The sequence below is a fragment of the Loxodonta africana genome, chromosome 26 (assembly GCF_030014295.1).
Source record: "Loxodonta africana isolate mLoxAfr1 chromosome 26, mLoxAfr1.hap2, whole genome shotgun sequence".
Lineage (NCBI taxonomy): Eukaryota > Metazoa > Chordata > Mammalia > Proboscidea > Elephantidae > Loxodonta > Loxodonta africana.
Window position 1 is genome coordinate 16,089,533 of NC_087367.1, and position 12,241 is coordinate 16,101,773.

Consider the following 12,241-nt stretch of genomic DNA (forward strand, 5'->3'; position numbering starts at 1 on the left):
GCAGATGTACCTGTACTTACATGCGTACTTGCCATCTTCCTCCAAAAGGCTTCTTAATCTATAAGCAGTCTCACATTCTCCCAATGTCTCAAGGAGGAACATCCTAGCTTCACTGTTGAGTTTTCTTGCTTTCTTAGCCCTAGCAACTTCCCTAATGGTCAAGCTGGCCACTGATTTCTAAGATGAAGAGGCAACACAGTATAGCGGTCAAGGGCACAGCTCCGGAACAGACTCCCTCGGACTGAATATGGCTCGATCACATACCAGTCTTGTGATTTGGGGCAAGTTAACTTGACCTCTCTGTGCTGTTATTCTCTCTGTTGTAAAGTGAAGATGTTAGTAACATCTGCTTCATTAAGGTTGTTACGGGCTGAAGTATATTAAAGCACTGAAATGCACGACATTGTAAATGTTCGCTATTATGACTATTGTTATTGCGGTGATTTCCACCTCCTAGATATTTCTTGGATTTGTTAACTCCATTCCACTCCCCCATCACCTCATAAAGATAAGGCTCTTGATTTTGTGTTGTGTCTCTGTCACTGTTTATGAGCCTCATGGAGCCATTCACTCATCCATTAGCCCCATCCAGTGTTCCAATGAGATAACGCAACAAAAGAACACACACTTTTCTGTGGGCTTTAGCTCTGGGACCACACTGCTCTGGGCATAATATCCACAAACATGAAACTGAGTTGGAGCCGTGCTCATTCTGGAGACGATGCCACATACCAGAAGATTTCTTTCATTTTTTTTGATCAACGTAATAAAGGAGAAGGGATCTCAGGGAATAAGGTTTTTCTTGGGGACCACGGGGGTGGCAGTGGAGGGAGAGAATGGCAGAGAAGAGCATCCGGACACAGTGTTACCAAGAGTTACCTCATCGGGTGTTTCCTGTTTCTTTAATCCAGCACACTTCGTGATTATAAGCTCATGACACCGCTTGTGGACCACGCATGTGCAAACTGCGAAAGGCAAAAAACGGGAAGGCTGAGTAACAGGTGGCCGGGGGTACCGACCAGTTTTCTTGCTTCTGATGTCCCAGGGTCAATTGCCCTCCCAGCTTTCCCTGGTGTTCGACTCAGCACCACACCAGGTGGCTGCTGGGACCAGGAGGACAGCAGCAGGTGAAGGGATGCTTTATGGCACAGAAGTTCTAATGCCTTCTCTTCTGCTCCTGCCCTTGTTGTTGTTGCTAGGTGCCACTGAGTCGGTTCCAACTCATAGCGACCCTACAGACAACAAAACAAAACACCGCCCAGTCCTGTGCCATCCTTACAATCGTTCTATGCTTGAGCCCACTGTTGTAGCCACCGTGTCAATCCACCTCATTGCGGGTCTTCCTCTCCTTCGCTGACCCTCTACTTCACTCCGCCCATGCCCTTACATGCCAAATTTTAAAATTTCATTTAATTTAATATCCCCTGAGAAGTGGTCTGGAGCTTTGTCTTTCGTGTCCTGGGGCAGGATGGGTGGGAGGTGGCTGAAGAGGTAAGTACCTTGCTGTCTGCGTGGAGACACAGCAACCCCCCACAGAATTCCCAACTTCCCCTGAGTTAAACAGAGCTGGGCTGGGAGTTGGGGCAGCCTTCCAGCTCCGACCACAGGGAAGCCTCGACATGACCACATTGTATCTCCACCCTCTGGTTTGGTACAACTTAACCTTGCATTTGTAGCCAACTAACTGAAAAAAAAAAAAAAGAACCTTCAGTCCTTCCAAGTGGCTTTAAATTTTTAAGAGCTAATGATTCCACAATAGGGACCAAAAAAGAGAATCAGTAAGGACCGTCCAGTGATACTGAGGAAACCAACCAGGTGAAGGAGCCAGAGAATAAGTGGGCAGACAGAATACACAGAACCCAGCTGGGAACACAGTGGGCTTGCAAACAGCCTCTGATTGAGGCTTTGTGTTTCACCAGGAAAAGTCAAATTGCTATGCTTGCTACAACTGGCACAAAAATGGCTGGGTGGGCTGGGGGCTTCCGGAGGCCAGAGGGCCACCTAGACACAGGTAGCATGCACAAAGTGGACACATATGTCTGTGGGAGTAACAGCCAGGGAGGGGCAAAAAAAAAAAAAAAGCAAGGCCCTGCTTCTTGGGAGGGAGAATTGCAGGCAAACCCTACAGAACCTCCATATGTGATCAGTCCTAGCACTTAGGACCCCAACCATTTAGTTCATACAATACCTCTTACCTTGACATTGGTATCCCTGCTTCCCTATGACACCCCTGAAAAGAAGAATACAATTCTTTATGAAAATGAAATTTTACCAGGTAAAAAACAGACCACCAAGTCCCCCAGCTCTGACCACCAGCCACAGTGTACCAAATTCCCTCCCACCTGCAGGGTACCTGAGACTGCCTCTCTCTGAAGACCACAGAAGGTTGCTCAGAGTGGGGCAAGCTGTGGTCAGCGTGAGTGCTTGGTTGCCTATCCAAACAGCCTTTTGAGGGGGGGCAGTATTGTTCTGGAAAGCCACAAACTACCGTGGTGGCTCTCGCCAGGCCTCAATCAGTAGAGCATACCCTTTCTCACGGGTAAAATGGTCCTTCCTCACCACCCAGCACGAGGCACGCTCTGTGGTTCTCTAATGGTGGAGGAGGGTTGCAGCTGGCAGCACAAGCCCTGGGCGTTCCTGAGGCAGCCTGTGGCCAGGATTGGGGTTCATGCTACAGTTTGGGTTGAGGCCAGTGTGAAAGATTTCTTCTTTGGCTGCAGTAAGGGTACCCCTGGAGCAGGGTTGAGGGTCAGCATGTACACAGAACAATCAACACATTTGGCCTTCGCTCTGTGTACTCAGAGCACTGAAAATAGCTGATCAGGGAGCGCCCTGCAATTCTGGCCCGGCTGGAGAAACCATAGTCACTCAGGTATGCCTTAGGAAGCTAAAGCTTAGGGGGGTTCACCAAGGGCTCAGAAGACACCTGAATCCATAGACTAAGCTTTCAGTATCCCTTCCCAAACCCCACTCTCCAACAACTCAATTCCTGACCCAAATATAGAAAATGGAAGACAGGGTTGAGTCATCCCTGGGAATGAGAGACGTCTGCTGGTGGAAGTGGACATTGTTTCCACTTCAGTTGGGTTCAGTCTGCTCTGAGCCATGCCGTCTCATCTCAGGCGTACATGCCAATCTCAGTGACTGAGGGTAAGACAAGCCATTGCTGGACACCACAGGACTGCAGGGGTCCTCAGGGCCCAATTTGCACACCTGCTGCCTGAGTTCATATTGTAACTTGCCCTCACTCACTTTCCCCCACCTGATCCAATAATGTTGTCAGCCTCAAGGCCAGTGCCAAAGAGTGCACAGAGCTTGCCAGAAAGCCTGCTGGGGGTCGGGAAGAGGACAAGCTTTAAGTCAGGCTAACCAGGGCTGGAGTCAGGCCTCTGGCACTTCCTAGGGAGGGCCTCAGGCAAGTCTCTTTTCATTTCTGAACCTCGGTTTTGTTGATGGTGGAATGGAGTTAATAACACATAGTTCACAGAATAGTGGGGAGACTTCATTAGCTATTTCCAGTGCCTAACAGAGAACCTAGCACCCGGTGAGTATTCAATTCAAGTCCCCTCTAGCCCCCAAAACCAATGCTTCTTACTCTTCTCCACCTCCCCAAAGACCTACTACCTACTTGTCTCTGCCTATCAAAATCCTAGTCTTCATGAAAGGAGAAATGCCACCTCCTCCAGGAAACCTTCCCTGTCCACTCCAGTCAACACTGCTCTCTTACTCCTTGGAAACCTCACCATCTTTGCAGAACCATTTCTAGGACGCTTATTAAAAACTGCTTTGTAGTAAAAATATAGGCAATCAAGCATCTTTTTATAACTTTATTATAGAAAAATTCAAATTTATACAAAAGTAGTGAGATTAACATAACGGATCCTCGAGTACCCATTACCAAGCTTCAACAATTATCAATATACCGCCAGTCTTCATCTCTGTCCTGCCCTCTTCCCCTCTCCAACTAGATTATGGTTTTTTTGTTTGTTTTTAACAAATCCCAGACATCATAACATTTCATTTGTACATAATTCAGCATGTCTTTTTAAAAGATAAGGATTCTTTTTTAAAAAACACAATCGCAATACAATGAAACCTGGGAGAGCCGGAACTTGACCGGACTGCCTTGTTTTTCCGGGTCTCGCGAGTTTTCTGCCTTTGACAGGGTGCAGTCTTACCACTTTTCTAGCACCCGTTTTAGTAGAAAATATTTGAGTGTTCCTTCTCTGACAGGTTCCCGCCTTACACAGTTTCTGAGTTTCACTGTAATGTTATTGGTCATAAAATCTTAAGACCTTCAATAAATACAACACAATACAAAAATATACAATATAATCCTAAATATGAAGTCACCAGGAACCATGGTTTCTTCTTCCCTTGTATTCTCCTAGGCTCCTAACACATACTTAGCCTTTCAGAAAAGCCTTCTGAGATAAAATAAGTAAAGTACAACAGCACTTTCCAAATGAAGTCTATAATCTCCCGCCCCTCTCGCGCCCCTGCTTCTCCTCACAGAGGAGGGTGACTAGAGGTTCCACAAGAGAGGCACTTACCAGATGAAATCTCTGCAGTGGGAGCAGTAGGTGGGCTGCCGAAGGTAGGTGGCCATGAACTTGTGGCCGTTGACCTGGTGGACCCTGCGCCTGACGGCGCCCTGCCGCTTCCTCGGCCGCAAGCGTTCCCTGAATACACGTTCTTCATTGTCCTTAGGGGCTGGGGAAGAACAAGAGCAGAGAAGAGAGAACTGAGGCTTGGTTAGACCCAAAACCAAACCAGTTGACGTTGAGTGGACTTTGACTCATGGCGGCCCCTTGTGTGTCGGTAGAACTGGGCTCCCTAGGGTTTTCAATGGCTGATTCCTCAGAAGTAGACTGCCAGGCCTTTTTTCGGAGGTGCATCTGGGTGGACTTTTGTTTAACAGCTAAATGCTCTTTTGCACCACCCACGGACTCTTAAGTCTTGGTTACCGCCCCTTAAAACTGACCTTCTATGGGAGGACTACTCCATCCTCCAGAGATTGGAGGTGGGGACGGGTGGGGGTAGCCTTTACTGGCAGGGGGTCGGGGGTGTGTGGAGGAGCCTCACTGCTCAGCTCCAGAGAGAGGGCACCACACTGTGTGGGAAGACCCAGCACTTTGCACGTGCCCCACATGAGCTGTGTCCTTGGAGTCCGTCCATACCCAAACTCTGCTATAAGTTTGGCCACTCCTTTTCTGTCTGTACCTCCCGCATGTTTCAAGGGTGGAGGGCTCAAAGGCTCTGGGTTCAAAGCTCAGCAAAGTGACCTTGGACAGATGATCTTTACCCTCCCTGAACTGAGGGCATCTTCCTCAGTAAAACAGGGCTTACGGTGCTACCCCCACTACACATCTGTCAGTTTGTCGTACTGTGGTGGCTTGCATGTTGCTGCAATACTAGAAGCCTTGCCATTGGTATCTCAAATACCAGCAAGGTCACCCTTGGTGGACAAGTTTCAGACACCCTCAAGCAATGGGGGTCTTTATTAGGAAGTTGCCCCCAGTGCTCCCAGGCTGCACCATCAACATGGACCTTTAGGATCTACAGAGGGGTCTGCTTGCTGGGCCCTGATCCTTTGTAACTGGTGCTTAGTATTTCCAGAGGCCTCTGACACTGACTATCTTCTGGGCACAGTAAGCCCGTCAACCCCTGCCGCAATCCAGGGGTCTAGACCCAGCTGAGCAAATTCTCATGGAAGATGGCAGCTCTGTTTTTATATAGAGACACGTACACGATATACACACACGCCACGGAAGCATGGTGATCACCACTCCATTGTGCAATGCCAGGTGATTTTATTTCCGCTTCATATTTTTCACTACATTTAGAATGTTCTACCGCTTTTACCAACAGGAAAAAAAGAAATGTTGCAATTAAAAAAAATCTATTCAGTAGCCCTACTTGCTACAAACCTGATCTAGAAAAATCCAACCTCAGAACCTCAGAGCAGAGCACTTACACCAGGGGACGAGAATTCTCTTTATAAAAGGTCTCCTTCACTTCCTCCATAGAAGGCTTCACCATGGAACACGCTGAAACAGTAAGCCAGCCCCCCGATGCACCTAAGATGCAGCTTGACGAACAAATCCTTCAAATGTACTGGTTGTTTTGATGCTAGAAAACTGTATTTTCAGTTATAATGGTGATGAGTCCCATCCTAATTTTCTGAAGGAACACTGCTGTATTGGGGCTAGAGGGGCCACTGAGGACCTCGTTTCTAAACTTTGTACAGAAACTACCACCAACACCAAATCAAACGCTCTAAACTGTATTCACATTGATTTAACAGGGCCATAGGGCAACCAACTAATTCAACTCCATCTATTTTCAAAGACCACTTGTGGGGTGTGGTGGGGGACCTGAGAGATGCTATCCAAAGCTTGTGGAGGCAGGGTGGAGGGGAGCACCAAAAGTAAATCCTATAAGCCAAGTTTGTCTGAACTGAACTTCCTAAAATGTTACTACTACTCGGGTCACGGAGCACGTCGGCACTGCCTTTTCACTAGGTTTTATGTCAGAACCACAATATCAGAGTCAGGGAATTTAACATGGACATGATATTATCTAATACATACTTTGTATTCAGATTTCCCTGATTGAACCCAAACTGTCCTTTATAGATTCTTATTTAATCCAAGAGCTAATCAGAGCTCACACAGTGCCTTTGGTTACCACGTCTCCTTAGCCTTCTTTATCCAGAATGACTTCCGTGTCTTTTTTCTTTTTCAGGGTACAGTTATAAAGAGTCCAGGAAGCTGTGGTACAGAATGCTCTACAAGCTAGATATGTCTGATTGTTTGCTCCTGGTTAGTTTCAGATTAAATGGCAAGAATCTCACATAGGTCAATGCATCAACGAATCCAAATCTATCCATCAAGGTCCCTGTAAATAACGGTATGAATGACATGAACATAAGATTTATAGGAGAAATAGAAAATATTCAGTCCTACTAGGAAATTTAAAAATGCAAAGCAGAGCAATCTTGACATCCCACTGACACACCATTTAAGACCTAATAAAGCAACAAATTTATTTTAAAATGGTGTTATCCACTGTTGGCAAGGTGGCTAAGAAACTGATTTATTCACTGCTAGAGGCAACATACATTGGCATAGCATTTTCAGAAAGCAATATTATAATACATAACAAACACCACAAAGAGATTCACATCCTTTGACTTGGCAATTTTTTGGGAATTAAAGCTAAGTCAATAATCAAACAAAAACATAGAAAATGAAAGCTATATACCTAGAGCTTATAGATGTTCCCTACTGCATGTCTACATTAGCCAACAAACAGAAGTAACTTAATTGTCTCACACTAGGAGAATGGTCCAACGAACTGCATTATATAAATCATATTCTAAAATGGTGAAGAAAGACTATGTAGAAACAGGGAGAAATTTGATAAGATACTACGAAAACAAAATGCATAATAACACAACTCTATGTAAAATATGGAAACTCTGGTGGCGTAGTGTTTAAGTGCTATGGCTGTCAACCAAGAGGTCAGCAGTTCGAATCCACCAGGTGCTCCTTGGAAACTCTATGAAGCAGTTTCACTCTGTCCTATAGGGTCGTTATGAGTCGGAATCGACTCGATTGCAATGGGTTTTTTTCTTTTTTATGTAAAATATATTTGCAGGTTAAAGGTAACATAAAAGTAAGAATTTTTATGCTACCCAAAGACAATGGATTATATATTTTAATATTTGAAAAAGTAATGTCCTCTAATACTATCTAATTGACTTTTTAAAGCACTTGTATCTGCCTGAAGCACTAGGAAATGGAAGGAACCTCATTTTGTGGGAGTGGGGGTCACTTGGCATGATTTGATAGAATCAGGGGGACACTAGGGAGTGATGAGCAAGAAGGAGAGGGTTGCCGAGGGATCAAGGACAACAACACAAACTTCATCAGCTTCCCAACTGCCCATGGTTCTGAACTGAGTGAATAGCTGGGCCCACTGCCAAGCACAGACACCCCACCTGCCCCCCACACCTCTGACACACTCTGAAGGATGGTCACTGATGTCACTGGACAGCACTTAGCCAAGCACACCTGCCATGACTGCTCTTCTGCCTGGCCTTTGAGGCAAAAATCTAGGCTGCAGACCTCCCAGAGGGACCCCCCCTCAAAGAAAAACCAAACCCATTGCCGTTGAGTCAATTCTGACTCGTAGCGACCCTATAGGACAGAGCAGAACTGCCCCATAGAGTTCCCTAGGAGCACCTGGTGGATTTGAGCTGCCAACCCTTTGGTTAGCAGCCATAGCAGCGACCACTACACCACCAGCCCACCACCACAGGGTTTCCACATTTTTCCAGAGGGCCCAGGCTGCCCGTATTCAGATGTCTATTTTATGACTGTTTCTGCCACACTGTGGAAGGAAAGACTGAGTCAAGGCAAGGCCAACACAAAGCTGCATAAAGTTTGTGGAGGTTTCTGTGGATGAAGGTCTTGGCTGGTCATCTCTAATGACGAGAATTCACAAGGCATGAAGCTCAGCAGAGATGTCTTCTGAAGCAGGTACGAGATCCTCCATAACTGAACTTGTCTTAGTTACCTAGTGCTGCTATAACAGAAATACCATAAGTGGATGGTTTTAACAAAGAGAAATTTATTTTCTCACAGTCTAGTAGAATAGAAGCCCAAGTTCAGGGTGTCAACTCCCGGGGAAGGCTTTCTCTCTGTTGGCACTGGAGGGCAATCCTTCTTCTCATCAGTCTCCCCTGGACTAGGAGCTTCTCTGTGACACGCCCTGCTCCCGGCACTGCTTTCTTGGTGGTATGAGGTCCTCTGCTCCTCTGCTCTCTGCTCGCTTCCCTTTCATCTCTTGAGACATAAAAGGTGGTGCAGACCACACCCCAGGAAAACTCCTTTTACATTGGATCAGGGATGTGCCCTGGGTAAGTGTGTTACCTGCCATCCTAATCCTTCTTAACATAATCTAATCTTGCCTCATTAACCACAGGGGAGATTAGGATTTATAACACAGGAAAATTACAATCACAAAATGGAGGACAACCACACAATACTGGGAATCATGGCCTGACTAAGTTGACGCATATTTTGGGGGGACACAATTCAATCCATGACACGAACCTTCAACAATATTCCAGGCATATTTTTTAATTGATTCAATTAGTCTATCCACTTCAGAGGGGATATTGGTGGTTCAGTGGTAGAATTTTTGTCTTCCAAGCAGGAGACCTGGGTTCGATTCCCAACTAATACTTCTCATACGCAGCCACCACCCATCTGTCAGTGATGCACGCATGTTGCTACGATGCTGGACAGATTTCAGAGGAGTATTCAGACTAAGACAGACTAGGAAGAAAGGTCTAGTGATCTACTTCTGAAAATCAGCCAGTGAAAACCCTACAGACCACAATAGTCCCATCCTGCTCTTGGAATCACCATGAGTCGGGGCCAACTTAGTGGCAGCTAACAACAACAACATACACTTCAAAACCCTAGAAGTTTTTACACCAATGAAATAATTTATAGCCTCAAGGCTCAGAAGAATTTGACAGGTTGCAGGCAGGTGGCGGGAAAAGCAAAAAGGAGCCCACACCTTGCAGTTATTATTCTGCAAGTTATTATTCTATCTAATCCCCTCACCCCCACCTGCACCCCACAGCCCCTTTCTTTGGGAGTGAGACTTTGCGGTCTAGACTAGAGGACCACTCACAGACTAAGAAGGAGGCTGCCCCATTAAGAAAACCCACGTCACCTTTTCTGGCCAGTCTGGTCATTGAAGGTTCCGCCATCATGCCTCTCACCCATCCTCATCTCTTCCTACACGAAAAGAGAGTTGAGAACTGGATCCCATCTCCCACAGAAGGTCATGGGCACCTGTAAACTCAGTGCTTTTGGGATGCCCTTCAGTTTAAGAAAATCCAGCAGGGAAGTTCTAAAAGGCTCAGCTCTTGGGCTCCTGGATGCCAGCACTTCCTTCCAGGGTACATGTAGCAAGAGTCAGCTATGCCAGAGATAGTTGATCAGGAGCCTGGGCCAGACTGACTGATCTGCATGGCCTCTGGGCACCACCGCCATTCCTCACAACAGGGTGCCCACCCATCCTCAGGGTGCACGAGGTCTTTCCCACAAGCAAAAAAAAAAAAAAAAATTTTTTTTTTTTTTTACAAGCAGCTGTGGTTTTTTTCTGTGCTCCCTCTTCTGACTCTGTTTTCTACCAGTGTGATTCAACTCTGGGAAACCCTGGTTGTGTACTGGTTAAGTGCTATGGCTGCTAACCAAAGGGTTGGCAGTTTGAATCCACCAGGCGCTCCTTGGAAACTCTAAGGGGCAGTTCTACTCTGTCCTATAGGGTTGCTATGAGTCAGAATCAACTCAATGGCACTGGGTTTGGTTTTTTTTTTTTTTTGGTGATTGATCTAGGTGTTAGGAGACCAGACATATTTTGCCTTTGCCCCCAACTTGCTTTATGTCCTTGAACAAGCTGTTTAATTTCCTTGGGACTCTGCTCCTTTATCTATCAAACGGGACTATACAGGGGCTCAGCTTACACCCCAAGCTGCCATGAGCAATGCTGAGCTGTACTGGCGTCTGAGGCAAAAGGAAAAATCAGCAATGCTGAACACGTCTTTACTTAAAACTTTCATATTCTGTGTGTTAATTTGTGTTTTTAAACTATTGCATTGAAATATTACTTATCTTGATTCCTAAGCCTTTTGGCACCCCCATGTTTAACGCCCACCCTCCTGCTGACCCTGGGTATGAAGATGAATAAAGTCATTTTTCCCCCTCGCCACCATCCATTGGGGGCTTTATTAGAAAAGGAGATTTGACTTTTCATACTTGGGAAGCTGTCAGGATAAGCGGGCTGAGTGCGGACCACTGACTTAGATCTAGAATAAAAGCAGTAAGAAAGGTGACTAGTATGAGAAAAAGCGCGAAGCCTCCTCAGAAGGCGAGTCTTGGAACCGAAGCAGAGAATGTATCTAGCCCTCAAGACAGGTAACTTCCCAAAAGAAAGGCCAAAGAAAACAATTCAGCCACCCCGGTGTTTTGTGTAAACAACTTTCAAACGTTCTGGATATTCAGAAGCAGGAAAATATCAGCTACCCAGGTGCTGAGCACTGTGCTAAACATCTAACACACGTGATGTCCTCTAATCCCACGAAGGATTATGATTCTCAGTTTATAGACGAAGAAACTGAGGCTGCTCCAAGAGGTTAGCTAATTTGATGAAAGTCATGCAGCAAATATAAACATCATTTCAGGAATCCCCAACCTGGCCAAGCCATCTGAGCAGAATAACCTAGTTCCCACTTGGACCTGGAGTCTCTGATGTGCTCGGCTGTAAACCCAAAAGTTGGCCATTTGAGTCCACCCTGAGGCACCTCAGAAGAAAGAGCTGGCAACCTACTCCTGAAAAGTCAGCCACTGAAAACTGTATGGAGCATAATTCCACTATGACACACATGGGGTCACCAGGAGTCTGAGCAACTCAATGGCCACTGGTCAGGTCAGGTCACTAGGACCCAACTGTGTGTATGGACGTCACCTCCCTGCTGCTGCCTGTCTACCTCCATGCATCTGCCTCTGTTCCCCTCTCTCGACTTAGAAAGGAAAGCTAAGGGCACTGATTAACTCATGGTACGCTCATATAACGGAATTTAATGCAGCTGCTTTGAAAAACTGATATGCTAAGTCCAAAAATAAATAAATAAAACCACCCATTGCTGTCTAGTCGACTCTGACTCATAGCAACCCTATAGGACAGAGTAGAGCTGTCCCATAGGATTTCCAACGAGCACCTAGTAGATTCGAACTGCTGATCTTCTGGTTAGCAGCCAAGCTTGTAACCACGGCACCACCACCCAAGCTAAGTCCACCAAGAAGCAAATAGAAAAAGAAACTAAGAAACATGTTTATAAGTGTGCATCTGTTTGTATAAAATGAGAGAGAGAAAAGGATAAATATATTCAAACACACCTAAGCAAAAATACACATTGGAAGGGTACATAATAAATAAAATATCCATATGAAAAAAGTTTATGATGTGGAGAGTAGATGCCGGGCACTGTGGGGTACAGCCTGAACTACTCCTGACCACAAAGAAATGGATTGTGACCACTCCCTCAATGACTGGTCTCAGAAATTCTCAATTTGGCCTTTAATGGACAAGCTTCCCTAAGAAAGCAAGGAATTGCCCAGGTGTGCCAGGCGCCAGTGGCCGTGAGCTGCTGGGTGCT

General features: G+C 45.9%; 1 protein-coding gene across 2 annotated transcripts in view; it reads right to left on the reverse strand.

Moving 5' to 3' along the window:
• PRKCE (protein kinase C epsilon) overlaps positions 1-12,241 on the reverse strand; it is a 628,435-nt gene that overhangs the window by 224,352 nt on the left and 391,842 nt on the right. For both annotated transcript variants that reach the window (XM_064277139.1, XM_064277140.1), the window contains exons 3-5: positions 4,554-4,713; positions 2,196-2,230; positions 880-965 (exon numbers count right to left, since the gene is read on the reverse strand). In XM_064277139.1, the coding sequence (XP_064133209.1) occupies positions 880-965; positions 2,196-2,230; positions 4,554-4,713 (281 nt within the window). The remainder of the gene's footprint in view (positions 1-879; positions 966-2,195; positions 2,231-4,553; positions 4,714-12,241) is intronic.